At 43.6% G+C, this 19070-nt stretch overlaps 1 protein-coding gene across 1 annotated transcript in view; it reads left to right on the top strand.

The window, feature by feature from the left end:
• Positions 1–19070, top strand: part of FSTL5 (follistatin like 5) — a 608027-nt gene that overhangs the window by 499342 nt on the left and 89615 nt on the right. The window contains exon 11 of the mRNA XM_060246574.1: positions 18439–18465. Within this exon, the coding sequence (XP_060102557.1) occupies positions 18439–18465 (27 nt within the window). The remainder of the gene's footprint in view (positions 1–18438; positions 18466–19070) is intronic.

The following is a 19070-nucleotide window of genomic DNA, read 5'->3' on the forward strand; positions in this document are numbered from 1 at the left end:
ACTTTGAACTCAATCATGTTGATTTTAGTAGGAAGCTTAACCATATGTTAATTCTGTCCTGCAGAGATGAAACAAAGAAAACTGAAAGCATTGTACTTTGGGTGGTTCGCTCTCAAGTAGTGGAAAACAGTTATGTAAATTTCACTCTCTCCCCCCCACCCCCCAACAAATGAAGCAAGCTTCTTACTCCCTTGATTCCATTTATGGAGGCCTTACCTAGACTGGGGTACAGGAAACTGAAGCAATCTAACCTAATGAATAATGTTCCATTATTCAAGTAGTCAACTGTGAATGCTCAGTGACCAAACCATTTGTTTGATATTTACTCCCTGTTTTTCTGGCTCAGAGAGAGAAAATGGGGTGGGTGGGAATGAAGCGGTTCCAAGTGCTTGTAATGGGCACTGTTATCATGTCCCACAGTGTGGCAACTGGTTGTCAGCATGGCTGTCCAAAGTAGACTGGGAAGGAGTCACCATTCCGTATCAGAGAAGTTGAGGAAAGAATCATGCATGAGGCTGGCCAGTCACAGCAACTTTCCCCAACAGAGTTCTTTATTTTTATTTACAGCAATTAAGATGTTTCTCAGCTGGGAGAGAAGTTGTTGCATTATTCTTTCCACTCTGCACCGGATTGCACCATGTGACTTCTAAAAAATCCCACCTCAACATACTCACTTGCTCAATTCCACCCCCCTGACACCTCATTGTACCTTTGGCCCAAAGATATTAGTGTCTTCCCCTGGAAAGGGAGAGATTTCTCCAAACTAAATATGTATCCCTAGTTTGCTGGTACAGAGCCAACTATGGACAACTGTCTTCCCCATGAGCCACTCCAGCTTCTCTCCATCATCTTGACCGTGGATCACCAGTTCTCCTTGTTCTACTACTTCCTGTCAAACATACAATGGTTCAGGCCCTGTGGGTGACTTCTGCTCCTGCCACTGGAGGTCTACCATGATTTTTGTGTGGATATTTTATAGGCTGTGTTTCATTCACAGCAATTCATTCTTAGAGTGATTCAAATTTTGACCATTATGTTTGGAATATTACCTCTACTTCAATAATGTACAACAGTGCACATTGAAAAAAAACCTATTACAGCATATACTGCAGGCTTGACATACCTTTCCAGGAGAACCCTAGAGGTATCTGTTTATGGCACATGAATCATTTACTTGTCCCTAAAGAAGGTCTTGGGAGGGCTAGGTTTTTGTTGAGTATGATAAAGGTTCTTACATCTTGCTAAGGCTGTGCTGAAGAAAAAGATGTGTAGGTTCCATTTCGCTTTTTTCTGGATTTTTTTTTCAATAATACCAACAACAAAACCAGAAGATGAAATTTCCTGGAATGAAACTGTTAACATGAAACAAATCTCCAAAGCATTTGCGTTACGCTTACACTTTAAATTTGAGATTAGATGTCTAAGATTTAATAACCTTCAGAGTCTCCTGTTGGAGATTAATATACCATATTTTGTAGCAAGCAAGAAAATAGAGAGATGGATAAGACCTTTAGTAGACTATGTGATGCCTGTTGCTCTTAGCAAGAATAGAAGGAAATAAATAATCTGAGCTGAGGCTTTCATAGAAAATGGAAGGTATAATTTATTTTAAAGTTTCTTGCAGATAGCACACTTTTGGCACATTCCTGTTCCCGAGAGAAGCCAGTACTCCTAGATGATAATGATTCATCATCAAAATGGAAATTTGAGATTAAATAAATGAAAAAAACAGTGAAAGCACTTTGTCATGCAGTTGTTACATTTATGTCTCAGTAAAGTCATGAGTTAAGCTCTTTGACAGCTTCCTACAATTTTAACAAAAGATGGTAATCAGAAGCCCTCTTGACATTCCTGTTAGTACTGGAACAGCAAATATATCAGTTGCAATATGTTTATTTATCTGTCTAGTGTATGCACATAATAAGCAAATGTGCCCAAACATGCAGATGAACTTAGCTTTCCTATATTTTAGCGTAGTTTCAGAAACAAAATATTTCTGCACACAGGAAACCTCAACATAATGACTCAATTCTGAAGAGAAGAGATACAAATTTAGAAGTGAAATTTAGTTTTAAACATTTTGGCATATAAAAACAATGCCACTTTCTTGTTGATTCCAAAACCAAATCAAAAAAGTGCTATCCTTATGCCTAAAAAGATTCAACAGTTTAGAAGCCTTAAAATTCAAATAACAAGCTTGCAAATTATACAATAGAAGAGCAATTGTATCTAGAGATCACCCAGAGGGTGCTGCCAGGCCTAGGGTAGGAAACCTCCAGGTGGATGCCAAAGATCTTCTAGTATCACAACTGAACTCCAGACAACAGATCTCTTTTTCTCTGGAGAAAATAACTGCCTTGGAGGGTAGACTCTGTGGCATTATATTCAGCTGGGGCCTCTCCCCTCGTCAAAGTCTGGCTTCTGTAGACTTCAGCATAAAATCTCCAGGAATTTCCCAACCTGGAGCTGGCAGCCCTAGTCAGGACTTGCCACAATGAGTTCTCCCTCAGATACCAAAATAGGCCTGGAAATGGCCTCTTCCCCACTGTCTTTTACTGACAGAATCAAGCTTGGTTGTAGGGCTGCCAGGTCCAACTCAGAAAATACTTGGGAACCTTGGGGTGAAGCCAGGAGACTCTCCCATTCACCCCAATAAATATATAATAATACAACAGTTCAGTTCACCTGAATGTAATCTTTAGTTCCTCATCCCCAGGCAGCAGCTGACTGTACTTCCAGTAAATGGGAGTGAACACGCATGCACGCATACACACACACAAAGCAGCCAATGTAACATAACAAACATAAACACAATTTGCAAGCACTTCTGTGATCTCAGTGGGGCAATTTGCCCACTGGAGCTGATAAATGTAAATATCTGCTGTATTTCAGTCAATTTCTTCAGACTAAAAGGAAAACAAAAGCAGAGCAGCCTAGGCGGTGGATTTACCTCCCAAAGGACTATGTTCATTTCCCTTTTACACTCACCAGGAATACTCAGTTGGCTCTGCCTACTCACCCCGCTCATTCAGGTTTTCACTTGGTTTCCCATCAAAGTATTAATCACAGAATTTAAAGGTACATCTGCTGTCCAAAACAGCGGTAGTTTGCAGGCTTCTGCTAAACCTACTAAGATATAAAAGGCATATGATGGCTGTTGGGGTGGGTGGAGAGGAGACTGCAAAACCAAGGGATCACCCACTGGGACCTGGTAAGCCTACTTGGTTGACTAGCAACAGGCACTGAGGGGAAAGTGAAGGCAGCTTCCCCAGTGGACCAATTTTAAATGCAGGACTCCATATTCTGTCTCTTTCTGTCTCTCTCCCTTTCCCCCCCTCTCTCTGTACCTAGAATAAAACATCATTGTTCTGCTGCCAAGGGATGCCATTTGCTATCTCTATCTCTTTGGAGAAGGGGGAGCAGCCCTCAGCCATTTCAGAGAAAGCTTTTTCCCGCCTCCTCCCTCCCTCTCTCAGCCAATCGAAAGTAGGCTTTGTGAAGCAGTGCTAATCGAGGGGCAGCTTTCTGTAGCAGGTTCCCTCCTCCTTCTGTCTGCCAGTCAAGGGAAGGCTTTCTTTCTTTTCTTTGTGAAGCAGTGTCTCAATCCTCAGCCAATGGAACACAACAGACCTTGAGTGGCAGTTGACGGGCCAGTAGTTGATGGAGCAGACACCACAGCCAATGGGAGAGCTCCATTTTGTCAATACCACTATGGTTTTATTATAGAAAGAATATAACTATAGGATTATAACTATAGAATTTGCAGCAAGAGAAAGTGGAGAAAGGGGTTGTGTCAAACCTGGATGTGACACTACTTCTAGACAATGCTCGAAGAGCTCCCAAGGTCTCCATCTTTGCCTTATATTTCAGGGATTTCCAAGACATTACTTGGAAGTCACTTCACATTTCAATGCAATTCCACTAGCTTTTTCTGGCTGCATCAATGAGCCACATAAAGTTTGTGGCTCAAGCTGTACCCAAGTGGGTCAAATGGGGAGGCACTTGGACCAGCCACCTAGGGCATGGAAAGCAGTTGAGCCTGTTAGTGTATGAGTCCTCAGTCCACAGCATGGATGCAGCATGGAGCAGCAGGTGGATCTACAGTGACAGCTTCTGACAGCTCAGGTCAGAGCAACCTTGGAAGAAGGCCAGTTGGAGCTGGACTGTATCTGGGGAAAGCACCTGCTGGAGTCAGCATTTGTGTGGACTGCCGTGATTGGCTGACCATTGTATATATGGACTGCAGTGCCAGACAGTATTTCTCTCTGGTGAGAGTGAGTTCCTGTCGAAGCACTTTGTCTCTCAGTATAGTATACGTTATTCACCGCACCAAGTTATTTGTATATAGTTGTAAATACACTATTTTATACTAGGTGCTGGTGTGAGGCTCAATTTCTTTCCTCGCATCAACCAGGTGGCAGTTCCCTGTTTTTGCACTCTGCACATGAACCACTGACAGAGCCAGCCTGATAGAAGTCCACTTACAGGCATTATAGTTTGTGATGCTCTGCTTCTTTTTTCTCCGGTGCTCACAGAAACGTTGTTCTTCTTGTACCCCTGCAAGAATGATAAAGAATTTACCTCTCCACTAGTTGTCAGGGAAGAAATGGAAAAACAAGTTTTTATGCTGTATGGTTTCCTTCTGCATGTATTCACTCATCAACCACTGATGGGAAAAATATTTCCAGCATATAATAGAGCTTATTAAAGACATCATTGCTAGTTTTGGTTGACCTGAAGTAGCTCCAGGGGAATCATGACTGACTTCTTCTGTTATCAATCTCATGAGGGGGAAAGATGTCTAAGGAAGGAACACTGCCTCAAATTATGGGAGAGGGTAGCATATGTGTTCCTTGCCTTCACCTAAATCCTAGAAACAGAGATGCAGAAAGCATGTTACTGAGGTGAAGGAAGAAAACAACCAATTTTTGATACTGTAATAGTTGAACTGTATAGAATATATTGATGATCTATTCCCCTTTCTACCTATTTAACTCTTTGTCTCTTGAAACTTCCAGAATCATGTTTCATATATTTTTTGTTAATTAATTTACTTCATTTATACAGAGTCATTTGGCCTAGTGGGTCCCATCGTGGCTTACATTGTTATCTTCCATTGTATTATCAGAACACCTCAGTACAATAGATTAGGTTGAGGGTGTGTGACTGTTGAGAGCCAGTTATAGTCAGTGTCAATGTTGGTCTGAAGTCATGGTTCCAGAGGTCAGGCAAGGCAGAGTCATTCAGACTAGAACCATATACAAAAGCAAGCAGGTCCTAGATCCCAAATCCAAAGGTTACTGAAGCGAAGCAAAGCAAAGTCAGAAGTTGTGGTTGCAGAGTTCACCAAATAATGACTTGTTGCTTCCACATTAAGCAATCTTCCTTGACTGGCTTTTATAGGCATCTCCTGGAAGGTCTTTCTTGCAGCCGATTGCTTGAGAGTAACCCTGCAGCTACTCATTATCAGCCAGCAGCTGGCATCAGGCCAGGAGATGTGCACTTTGTCTTCTTTCCTGGAGCTCCATTCTAAGCTTTCATCTCCAGTGCTGAAAGGGTGCTGAAAGGGTGCTGAAATGACCACCTGAGTTTCATCTGTTGGAACAGGGCTGGAAGGTGCTGGTGTTTCTGCATCAGCTGTCTGCTGTGAGCTCTGACAAGCATGCAGTTCATCTTCTTGCTTGCCAACTTCTGCTGATTGAGATCAGGACTCCTCTTCTGACCTATGACAGTGACTGGCCCAAGGTCACCGAGTAAGCTTCCATGACAGAATGAAGTCTGGAACCTGTGTCTCCTAGATCCTAGTCCAATTTTAGTCTGACACTCTTAAGTTATACATCACACTGGGTCTCAATATAATATAGTGTCTTTATTGAGTTTTGAACTGGAACAAAGACCATGTATAACTTCACCATGTATTCCATTTCTTGTTGTGATGTTACTTGGGAACAGTATCCTTGGAATTGGTTTATATACAAAGATAGAGGGAGATGACATATTATCATTGCTCTATGAAGGTCAAAAATGAAATGTCAGCACTGTTGCAGTGCCAGTTCCAGAGTCAAGACTCAGGTGCATGGCTGGTTTTCAGAGACTGCAAAGAGCAGTTCTGCAAACAAGCATAATTCATTTATATCATATATATATATATATATATATATATATATATATATATATATATATATATATATATATATATATATATATATATATATATATATATATATATATATATATATATATATATTTGCATTACTTTGATAACATTCAAAGACTTATTTTTAACAGTCAAGATCCAATATGTCAAATTGCTCCTCCAGAATACTCTGTCCTACTGCAAGTGATCTACAGTTCATTATTTACTTGTTAATCTACAGATAAGAAAGTTTGTCACCCAATGATTTTTCAGTAATTTATAAATGAGTTAAATATTTGATGCCTGATTAATATTTTATCCTGATTTTTTTATTCTTTAACATCAGTTACAATTTTCCATGTTACTCTACTCAGCAGCTGTGACACTGTCACATTCTATGAAACAGCTTCTATAAATCCTTTCATGTGTTCATCCACAGCAAACTGAAAATTATCTCTTTCCTGCATTATGTGTCTTGGGGCTGTGTTTAAAAAATAATATGCTTTCTCCTTACCATTAAATAGATCAGTTTCTAACACCAGGGCCTTTTTTGCATGTCAAAGTCTTTTCGCCTTCAAAGGGGTTATGTGATCTGAATGCTACTGACTCTCCCAGTGTATGGCCATCAGATGCAACAAAACATCTCTGTTGCCTATAGCACAACACTAGGCTCAAAGCTTTTGTGATTCCAATTTATTTTCTGAATTTTTTCCACATGCACCCTTAATGACACCTTCTTTGTTGCATCTTGTACACAGCATTGCTTATTTACCTTATTTGTGGTGTAGTGGTTAAAAGGGTCGGATCTGGGGGGGGGGGAGGCAGAGGGGGGTGCTTGCCCTGGGTGCCGATGGAGGGAGGGCGCCAAATTGGGTATGAAGTCCATTGTATTCTATGGGACCATAAGACAGAATAAGTGGGTGTCATTTTTTAATTTTGCCCCCCCTCAACAAACATGTAGATCCAGTCCTGGTGGTTAAGCGTGCTGCCTAGCAATCTGGGAAACTCATAGTCGAATCCCCACTTGTGCCACGGAAGCTTACTGTGTGATGTTGGACCAGTTACAGATTCTCAACCTAACCTATCTCACAGGCTTGTGTGAGCATAAAATGGAGGAGAAGAGAATGATAGAAAGTACTTTTGGTCCCCATTGGGGAGAAAGAGCAGGGTACAAATAAATAAAAATTTTATTGGCAATTATACCTGGGTGTACATAAAGTGATGCTAGAGAAACCAGGCATGGCCTAAAGACAGGTGGGAGAAGGGGTAAGTGGGTATTTACTTTGGGGTGGTGGTAGCAATCTTCATTGCTGTGTGATGATGTCACTTCCACTGTGACTTGGAAGCACTGGCACAGGTTGTATATGTGCTATCTGTGATGTTCCCATCAGGACTCATGCCACCACATTCTAGCACTCTAGCACTCACCCAGAAACTCTCTGGTTTTAATAGTTTTGGAGTGAGAGCTATAATGTTGCCCCAGTACAATCTGAGTACTTCCAGGTTGCACCAGAAGTGACTTCATTGTGCATCAGCAAATATTTATTTATCAGATTTATTTATTTATCAGGTTTATATCCCACCCTCCCTGTTTTACCAGCCTACTGCTGCCTGCATACCAGGTGAGTATCGGTAGCATCAAAAAGAATCACTCCAGCTGGTGCAGAGTTTTGGGATGGCATGCTAATGACACCTAGCTATATCTGCTACAGATGGCTGCCCAGATACTGCCCCTAACAATTTGGCAGAGGATTTGGAGTCTGTGGTGGTGTTGGGGCCTAGACTTCCCACTCTTGATGGGATGTCATTGGCACCAGAGCTATCTGTCAGGAGTTTGGGTGAATGCCTCTTTAACTGTGAGAGCCCATGTCATGAATATTGCCAGATTGGCATTCTTCCATTTACACCAAACTTGGCAATTAAACCCTTTCCTTTTGCCCCCCCCCCCCTGGATCTAGCCACTATAATCTTCCAGGCCAGACTACTGTAACTTGCTCTTTGCTGGCCTGCCCTTGAGACTGACCCAGAAGCTTCAGCTGGCTCAGAATGTGGTGGCATGAGTCCTGATGGGAACATCACAGATAGCACATATACAACCTGTGCTATGCCAGCTACACTGACTCTTGGTCGAATACCAAGTCAAATTCAAGATTCTGGCATTGACCTTTGTTATGAGGGCCGGATCTGACATAAATGAGACCTTGTTGAGTTAGGGTTATGTCAGGTGGGGCCATGAGTGTACCTATTTAAGATTAGGTAGCAGAGATATAAACTTTTTAAAGGACACAGACAAACACAACTAAAGATTTTTTTAAAAAAACTTAAAACACGTTTAAAACATTAGTACTTGTTGTTCGTAAAAGTGCTTTCTTTGTATTTCTCCCACGAAATTCAGGAAACTGAGCAAAGGAAGCTCTGGCTCTTTCCCTCCCTCCCCAGGGGACCAGGAGGGGAAGGAGCCTCAACCAATGGAGAAAATCAGGGTTTTGGTCTGTAGCTCCTGTGTGATCGAACAAGCCTTTTAAAGCAAGCTGAGATGCAGAAGGAAGCAAAAGAGAGAGGGAGAAGGAAGCAGACAAGAGCCAGTTGCTCAGAAGCCTGATAGAAGTCCTCAGGGGGCCTGATTCGGCCCCCTGGCTGCATGTTTGACACTCCTGGTCTAAGACCTGCATATCTTCTGGACCGCTTCCTCTGGTATGTCCTAGGGAGAGTACTATGTGCTGCTGAGAATAACTTACTGCTGACCCCTGGTTCTAAAAATATCCAGCTGGTCTTAACCAGAGCCAGGGCTTTTTCAGTCCTGGCTCTTACCTGGTGGAACTCTCTGCCAAATACCACCAGGGCTTTCCAGGGTTTGTAAGGCAGAGATGTTCCGCCAGGCTTTTGGATAAGGACAGATAAGGATAGCTGGGACTGTCCTCTTTTTTCTTCCCTCCATCTTCACTTTGGCCCCCTCCTCTCCTGTCCATGAGACAGCACTGCAGCCCAGAGTTGGGTAACAATGAATGTCTGATGCCATCTAAATTAACGTAGCCAAGTCTCTCTCACTCTCAATTCTATTTTTAATGGTTGTTCATCACTGTGGAGTAATGCCTTGCCTCCTGGAAAGGAGGCAAGCTGGCTTTCAAAGTTTGTCTCTGAGCTCAGAGACAAGCAGGAAGGGGGGAGGAAGTTAGCCCCTGGCATTACAGCAGCATCTGGGCTACCTCTTAAGAGATGCTAATGGAGCTACTTGAAGAGACAATAGGCATCCTTCTTGTCCAGGCAGGGAACAGAGTGGGGAGGGCATTGGGCTAGACCAGTCCCAGAGTCTATCTCCAGGAATGAGCTGGAGATTTCCCAGAATGTGTGGGGTTTCCCAGAATGCCTACCAGAAAGGAGGCTTCCTGGGGATAACAGGAAAAGAAGCCTAAACCTGGACAGACCAGATAACTAGGGGTGAAGAGTGATGTAAAATGGGTGGAGTCAGAGGGTTAATAAAAGTGCTTGCTCTGAAGAGCACTCTCTCTTTTCTCCCTTGGATCTGGGACTGCCAGTTAACAGACTGCTACTCTCCAGCCAGTAGCCAGCAGCCAGCAGCCATATTTGACCATGTGGCTGGGCCTGGCTGGATGCAAGAAGCCTGAATCAATGAGGTATCATTAGAATATTCTTGTAACTTACCAAGCTTAGATGTGCCTGCTGTCAGACGTGGAACTTCAAACAAGAACGAATCATTTTGTTGCAAAATTAATCCATTTATTTGAGAACAAGCGGTCTGGTATAGAAGCAGATTGAGTTTGATGCTCTCCAAGGTTAAGCCTTGGAATTTTGTACTTTACAGATATGCATAACAATAAAACGATTCTCACACTCTCAGAGACAGTTGGCGCTTCCCATGTCCCCTTATCTCCTTCCCAGAGAAGGAACCCTGCTGGTTACTGTGACGGAACCGGCCCGATTCTGCCTTCAGACCCGGTCCCGTCAGCTCCCTATCGAGTCGCCAACTCCTGGAGGGAGCTATTTCTCCTCCTGCCCCTTGGGCGCGCTGCCACCACCTGCTCAGTCTTGGGGTTCCGATTGAGAGGAACAGGACTCCCAATCCCCCTCTCCCGCTATGAGGCCAGGCCTCAAGGTCCTCTGCCACCCTGCACTTGGGTTTCACAGAGACCTCAGCGCTTCTTTGGGGCACCCCTGGAGGATTGGCACCTTATCCAACTGCATGCCTTCCCCCTTCCCCGGGGCCCCCTTCTCAAAAACAGTGTGGTCTAAAGCGGTCTGGGGATCTAGGTGGTACAGAGATTGACTGCCAGCATTTAAACAGTAAAAATATATTTATTTAAAAAGAGAAAAAGAGTTGGGAAAGAAAAACAAAACAAAAACAGTTGCCTTTAAAAAGTTAACACAGCACAGCACAGCAAACAGCATAACAAAGAAAAGTTGATTATAAACGCATCCGGTTGGCCCTGATCTAAACATGCCCTGCCCTTTTTGAATGACTTACTTTGTCTTACTGCCTGGAGGCCTCATTTTCCTGAGCAGGCCTCCCCCACAGGCAGGAGCTCACAGGCAAGCAGCCTCCCTTCCCGAGCGCCTGCTGCCAAAACTCCGAAACTCTTCTTGCCTAGCACATGGCAAGAACAACAGCACTTCCTGCTTCTCTAGGAGACTTTCCCCCTAGCGTTGTTGGTTTGGCTCTGGAAGGGAGGGGGGAGTGAGGGGAAGGCTACAAAGCCTGCTGAATGGATTTACTGATCCCTGCCTTTTTGGATGAAGCACCAACACTCTCAGATGGCGTTTCTCCACACGTCCCCCTCCTTAAATTCTGAGCCGGAGGGGTTGCCTCCTACAGAGGTGACCCCGTAGCAGAATCCAAACAAACAAGGAGAAACCCATTAACCAAAATATTACACAAACCTTCAGGTATTTCTCCAATAATACACAAAGTCCAGCACCCTAGGTGCCCATGTCCTTTCTGGACAAAACGTTGCATGGCTGCATGCAGCAGGAATGTCCAGTCTTTAAGATGTACTCCTCCATCTCCCAGGACCACCTCTGGAGTTTGGTGCTCTCCCTTCGTTGCTGCTGTTGCTGGGGTGAGTGGTCCATCAAAGGAGGAAATCCCTGGCCCCACATATGGGGTTGGAAACTGCCCAGTTCCCACACAGTTGCCTCTTCTTTATCCCTCATTGGTGGAATGTTCCCTCTGTCCACTCTGACCTCCCAGAAACCCACCTCTGGGGCTCCAAACAATTGCTGTCCCAGCTTCTTTGTGTCTCCTTCCTTCCTACCTCTATGCAACACCATGGACCTTGCAGAGACTGGCTGTGGTGCATCCACCTGCACCACTTGAACTGCCTTTCCCATAGCTACCACATAAGTAGCATCGCCCAGGTCATCCACAATCACATGGGGTCCCTCCCATTCCACTTTCCATTCACCAGTATGAAGGGGCAGGAAATCCATCACCCTATCCCCTGTCTCAGCTTCTGAGAACTCCACTTTCTGGTCCCTTGCCACCTCACACAGTGGTTCCAGCCTAGGGTCACTTTGAACCTCAGACAGGAACATTTCTGGCTCCCCCAGACTTCCTATCATCTGTTCCTTCAAGCCACCCCTAGTCCCACTGTTTCCAGAACACCCAGCCAACGTTTGATCTGGGTTCTCCGCCCCCTCAGTTGGTTTTTCAGTGTCAGCCAACTGAGCTCCTTCCTGCCTGGAACGCTCCACAGCATCCTGCTGCCCTTGTGGAAATTGGCACCCCTCTTCCCATTGGGCACACCCTCCTGCAGGGTTTGAGACAGGCTGGTCCTCCCCCTCCCTGGTTGGTGGTGAGGTGGCTTCCCTAACGTTGCCTTCCTCCCCCCACCTTCCCCTGAGGGTTTGGCTTGGGTTCTCAGTCCCCTCGGTCGGTTTTTCAGCACTACCCAACTGGCCCCCTTCCTGCCTGGAAGGTCCCACAGCTTCCCAGGATTCCTGTCTGCCCTGCTTCAAGACGACCTGTTTTGAGAGCGTCTCGGACGATCCCACTTCCTGATCCACAGCTACTTGGTGAACCGGTTCCAACCTAAGGCCGCTCCGGACCCCCTTCTGGAACCGCTCCCGTCCCCCCAAGCCTTCAGCTATGTGCTCCTCTGAGCCCACACTAGCCTTGCTGCTCTCAGAACCTCCTGTGAAATCTCCACTCTCCACCTCGGTCTCTTCAGGATGCACATCCTTTACGCTAGACAGGTTCCCTTCCTCGCTAGGAACATCCACAGCCTCTTGCTGCACTTGGGGAAAGCTACACCCCTCTTCCCCTTGGGAACACCCTACTCCAGGGCTTCAGATAGGCTGGTCCTCCCCCTCCTGGGTGACTGCCCTCTCTTCGTCCTCAGTAACCTGGGTTATTTCCCCCTCCCTGGTTGGTGGTGAGGTGGCTTCCTTAAAGTTGCCTTCCTCAACCCACTTTCCTCTGAGGGTTTGGCTGCGGGGTACAGCCTTGATAGAGTACTGGCCAACCACCAAATCCCGGCCCAATAACACTGGAACTGTTTGTTCCTTCATTACCCCACATTCAGAATAGGATTTACCTTCTTGTGGAGCCAAACCCCTGAACTGCTTTCGGGAGTGGTCTGGCCCCAGTTTAAACCTTTTAAATACAGTGGCTTTATAGGCCGCAAAAGTTATCCCCCCATCTTCCATAGGCATGCTGTGATAGATGGCTGAGAGTTCTCCAGTCAGGATGCTACAGAGGTAAGACATATAGTCTTCCTCTGCAATCCCCCACTGTTTGGCTGCCCTCTCAAAGTTGGAGAGGTATGTGGAGGGGTCTTCTCCCTCCTTGTACACTGCAAAGTCTTTGGGGGTGACTTGGATCTCTTTGCTTAGTTCAGCTTCCAGACGTAGCACCTCAAGCTCATGGTGACGTTGCTCTTCCTGCTCCCGTCGGTGGAGCTCAGCTTGTCTCAGCTCCCTCTCTGCTTGTCTTTCCTCTCTCTCTCGTTCCTCCTGTCTGCGGACTGCATCCCTCTCTGCTTGTCGTTCCTCTCTCTCTCGTTCCTCCTGTCTGCGGACTGCATCCCTCTCTGCTTGTCGTTCCTCTCTCTCTCGTTCCTCCGGTCTGCGGACTTGGTCCGCCTTGATACGCATTCTCTCCAGTTCCATCTGTAGCTGCAAGATTACTTCTGACTGGGTGGGGGCCACTTTTGCAGGGGCCCCTGCATGCTCAAGATGCTCCAACAGGAGGACTTGCATATCTACTACAGTCAGGTTGTCACACTCCAGTTCTTGCTTTGCGCACTCTTCCTGGAGCTGTGGCTTTGTCATCTTCAGGATTTCCAGTTTCTTAGCACGCTCCATCCTAACTAGCTAAACTTTCCCTACTCCAGTTGACCCGAAAAGAAAACAAAACCGCTGTTGCTTCCTCTGGGTGCTTGCACGTATCAAAAAGCAAAAATGCCTGGCCAATCAAGTTCTCTGTTTGTTCTCATCCCACCGCTGCCACCAAGTGTGACGGAACCGGCCCGATTCTGCCTTCAGACCCGGTCCCGTCAGCTCCCTATCGAGTCGCCAACTCCTGGAGGGAGCTATTTCTCCTCCTGCCCCTTGGGCGCGCTGCCACCACCTGCTCAGTCTTGGGGTTCCGATTGAGAGGAACAGGACTCCCAATCCCCCTCTCCCGCTATGAGGCCAGGCCTCAAGGTCCTCTGCCACCCTGCACTTGGGTTTCACAGAGACCTCAGCGCTTCTTTGGGGCACCCCTGGAGGATTGGCACCTTATCCAACTGCATGCCTTCCCCCTTCCCCGGGGCCCCCTTCTCAAAAACAGCGTGGTCTAAAGCGGTCTGGGGATCTAGGTGGTACAGAGATTGACTGCCAGCATTTAAACAGTAAAAATATATTTATTTAAAAAGAGAAAAAGAGTTGGGAAAGAAAAACAAAACAAAAACAGTTGCCTTTAAAAAGTTAACACAGCACAGCACAGCACAGCAAACAGCATAACAAAGAAAAGTTGATTATAAACGCATCCGGTTGGCCCTGATCTAAACATGCCCTGCCCTTTTTGAATGACTTACTTTGTCTTACTGCCTGGAGGCCTCATTTTCCTGAGCAGGCCTCCCCCACAGGCAGGAGCTCACAGGCAAGCAGCCTCCCTTCCCGAGCGCCTGCTGCCAAAACTCCGAAACTCTTCTTGCCTAGCACATGGCAAGAACAACAGCACTTCCTGCTTCTCTAGGAGACTTTCCCCCTAGCGTTGTTGGTTTGGCTCTGGAAGGGAGGGGGGGAGTGAGGGGAAGGCTACAAAGCCTGCTGAATGGATTTACTGATCCCTGCCTTTTTGGATGAAGCACCAACACTCTCAGATGGCGTTTCTCCACAGTTACCTTGGGGCCTGCTAACTTCAAAGGCCCCAGATGTTCTTTGTACCAAGTGAGAAATTCCTCCCCTTGCGGTCAGCGATTGCTTTGAGTGAAATGCATATCTCTGTTCCCAGGGTTAGTAAAAAGCACAGAATATAATAGTTCACAAAATGGGGTTAGTCATGTCAAGCAAGCATGTTTCTACTATAGCATTAAGACTGAATTACAACATCTGACACCTGCTCTGCTTAAATATATGATAGGGCAAGTTTTTAAACCAGGGACAGAAGGATGCATTTCAAACCAACTTTTGTTTGATCTTCTGATTAGTGATCATGTACTGTGCTAAGATTATGTTTGTAACTTTTCACTTTTTTAAAAAATAAACCTTTTACTATTTTGAAGGCTGGCAGTAAAGCTCTGTACCACATAGTTCCCCAACCGCCTTAGACCATGCTACTGTAAGAGGGGAGTCCCGGAAAGGGGGAAGGCATGCAGTTAACAAGGGTGCCAGTCCTCCAGGGGTCTTCCAAGGAAGGACTTTGATTTCTGTGGCATCCAGGTGCTGGGTAACAGAGGACCTTGAGGCCAGGCTTCAGCACTGGAAAGGGGGATTGGGAATCCTGTTCCTCTCAGTCAGGAGCCCCTAAATTGAGCAGGTGGTAGCAGTGTGCCCTAGTGGCAGGAGGAAGAATAGTTCCCTCTAGGAGTTGGGAACCCAAGAGGGAGCTGACAGGACTGGTTCTGAAGATCAAATCAGGCTGGTTCTATCACAACCACAAAAAGCCTTACATTGTAAGGAATAGGTGATCAGTATAATAAAATATATACTTAATAGCTGTCATAATGTGGAAAGGAAACCAGCTCATTTAGTAACTAGTTCAGTTTATGGCAGCATAAAGGAATACACAGAGCCCCTTCAACAATAGGCAAACACACACCTACTTCCAAAAAAATTACTGTTTCAGTAGTTTGGTTCCCAAACTGAAGGTCAAAGTAGGCCAGTGAAATAAATGGAACATTGGAACTTAAGGAGTGCAACAGTCTAGTCCATGCTCATGCTGTTGTGATCATTTAGGTTATGTAGATGGGTAAAAAGGCAAATGAAGATTGCAGAAATTTAAACTCAGAAATTATACATAGTCTCCAAACAATGGCACTCAAAGTCAGTGTTCTTAAAGAAAACAAAGAAAAAGGCTAAGAAGAAAAAGAACAGTTTTTTTTATTTCCTGCTTTTCTCTGCCCTCCCCTCAACAGTCACCTTGTGAGATAGGTGGGGCTGAAAGAGATCTGAGAGAACTGAGACTGACCCAATGCCACTCATGTGGAGGAGTGAGGAATCAAGCATGTTTCTCAAGATTAGAGTCTGCTGCTCTTAAGCACTAAGCCACACTGCTTCTCTAAGCAAATCAAAAGAGAATTGTGCTTTTTGATCAACCCAAAACAAGCAAACTATCACTACAAAATGAAAACTATGGCACTTTCTGCCTTAAACTATTTTTACACAATAAATGGAAATATGTAGGACTGCTGATACCACATTTGTTAGACTGTAAGTACCATAGATATGCAATTGTAGTCATGACTATGTGAACTGGTATTCTAACAGATGCCTCCCTAGAAAGTTTGACCCTCTATACAGATGACTGTAGCATATGTTGATAATTGTTGAATGAATGGTATATTTATTTATTAACAATAGTCAAAGACCAATACAAATATAAATATAGTACCAGAAATGTTTATATAAAAATCACATGGATGATATTTAGAATAGCAAATACAATTCATTAAATTAATATGGAACTGCATAGATTCTAGCAGTTGTACAAAATTTGGCATCTCCATAATCTGAGACTCATGGTCCAAGAGAAGAAGGGGAATAGATAATAATTCCTCTTATTCACTATTGTTGTTGGTGGGGGTTATCTAAGATTGCAAAGATGATAATTGGATATAGATTGCTGAACCTTTTTAATTCTCAGAATATTTTGATACTGTTGATTGGTGGAAGACACTATATTGTTATGGTTATTAACTGACACATTCCAAATCTAACAGTAATAACAAGTGCCATTTATTGTAGTGGTATTACTTCCAAGAATGTGTAGGATTGCAGTCTCAGGCATGTTATCCTTTGTCCACAGTTTCCAGTACTGGTGGTTCATATAGGAAGGGCTGAAGACAGTCATGTCTGCCTCTTCCCATTTTAGACCACATACTGTATACTTATCCCTCATAAACATCTGTTTTTTTCTGATTGTTTTGAGATACAGAAAGAAGTAAAACAAATTCTGAGAACAGTAATATCTTATAGCTCAACAAAAATCCCCAAGATATTATCTTTTGTGATTCACTTAATTAGGTACCTGATATCTCTCAAAGTGAACTTTGACTTATGAAAGTTTATAATCTGGAAAATTCTGTTGGTCTTTAAGTTGCTACCTTTTTTTGTTTGGTCCGCTACTACATACTTACATGGCTGCTCACCTGAGGGTAGTAGAGGAGAAGTTAGTAATGATTAAGTCTTTCTCAGCCCTCTGATTCAGCAACAGCCTGGGAAAGCTGGTACATTTTTTGCAAAGGGAAAAGCTGGCAATGCATAACAGACAATGTAAAATAAAACTGACTAATAGATATTTCCTTTTCCACAACCCTCAGCACTTCCCATTGAAAATTATTAAGAATTTATAAGTTGCAATAAATATATTGGTTACAGATTGTGCCTATTTTAATCAATTTATTTCATTATCATTTCTGGATTTGCTTCTCTTTCAAAATGGAAAATAGCAGTGTTAATTGCCATCAAGTTGCTTCCAATTTATGGCAATCCTATGAATCAATGACCTCCAAAATGTCCTGTTATTAACAGACTTGCTAGTTAACAATCTTGTAAACTGTGGGCTGTGGCTTCCTATACTAAGTCAATCCATCTCATGTTTGGTCTTCCTCTTTTCCTGCTGCCTTCAGCTTTTCCTAGCATTATTATCTTTTCCAGTGAATCTCATTTTATTATTTGACCAAAGTTCGAGACTCTCAGTGTGGTCATTTTAGCTTCTAGGGAGAATTCAAGTTTGATTTGGTCTAGGACCCACTTACCTATCTTTTTGGTGGTCCATGATATCCTTAAAACTCTCCTATAACACCACATTCAAATGAATCTAGTTTTTTCCCTGTCAGCTTTCTTCATTGTCCAACTTTCACAGCTATACATAGTAATGGTGAACACTACAGTATGAATAATTTTGATTGCCAGGGACACATCCATACACTTAAGGATCTTTTCTAGTTCCTTCATGGTTGCTCTTCCCAGTCTCAATCTCCTACCAATTTTTCTTCTGGAAATATGTAGGATATATAATTGAAACCTACCCCCTTACATATATATGTATGTCCAAACCCAAATTAGAATTCAAATCTTGATGATATTTTCATGTAAATAAGCTCAAAAGTCATTACTATTTTGCTTTAGTTATTTTCCTCAACTTTGCCTTTTGAAGTCAAGTCAAAAATATCATAGGAGCTTCAAAAGAATTTGGTAGGGCAGTGCTGAAATGAAAGTGTTATTTAAATGCATACCACAGATATATTTTTCAGTGTTTCACTTCTGTTCACTGCATTGAAATATTCAATCTTGTTGTTCACTCAGTAGAGAGCAGAATAAGCAAAGCTCAGACATACCTAGCTATTATTGGTATTTCAGGTAAAAATCTGAATAAAAACAATGTTGTTACTGTTGTTGTTTGTATTAGAGAAATATACTCTTCACTGAAAAGCTCTGTGAGATCAGTAATTTTAAATAGTAAATATGTTATTAGAATTCCTAAACAATCAGATGGAATAAAATAGTGTATCTTAAAAGTTATTTTGTAAAAGAAATTTGTGTCGTATTCATATCTCTAGAAAGATGATGTACCATTGCATGTGATGTTTTCGTATTCACTTGTGTTTTCTGTTCTTTTCTCTCTTTACATGCTGCAGTTGCAAACATACTGTGGAGAGAGGAAGGTACTAATACAATTTTTCCCATTCTATAATAATTTTCTTGTCTCATTATAGGGTTGCCAGGTCTGTGTTGAAAAATACCTGGAGATTTTGGGGGTGGATCCAGGAGAGGGTGGGGTTTGGGGAGGGGCCTCAGTTTGGTACAATGACATAGACTCCACCTTTCAAAGCAGCCATTTTCTCCAGAGGAGCTGATCTCTGCCAGTTGGAGATCAGTTGTAAAAGCGAGAGATCTCCAGGCCCCACCGGAAGGCTGGCAACTCTATCTAAATCTCTAGCTAGTAGACAATAACTTTATAATGATATTAATTATATTTTTCTACTCTTTGTAAATAACCTTTTACTCTTAATTGTCTTATATAAGAAGTCATTATCAATAATAGAACAAAATCTATTTTTTTTGGGGGGGGGGGATACTTGATTGTAGGACCTTAACATTTTGGTCCCTTCCTCCTCTGCTTTTATTTAACAAAAGGCCTACAAGTGTGTCAAGGCAAAACCTTCTACAGAAACACTGACAAAGTACAGGAAGGAACTATTATCCTAGAGCACTATTCACAAGTTAAAGTGACCGCATATGTACAACCTGGGTACACTGTATACTTTGT

Source organism: Heteronotia binoei, chromosome 9, assembly GCF_032191835.1.
Source record: "Heteronotia binoei isolate CCM8104 ecotype False Entrance Well chromosome 9, APGP_CSIRO_Hbin_v1, whole genome shotgun sequence".
In the NCBI taxonomy this organism is placed as follows: Eukaryota; Metazoa; Chordata; class Lepidosauria; order Squamata; family Gekkonidae; genus Heteronotia; species Heteronotia binoei.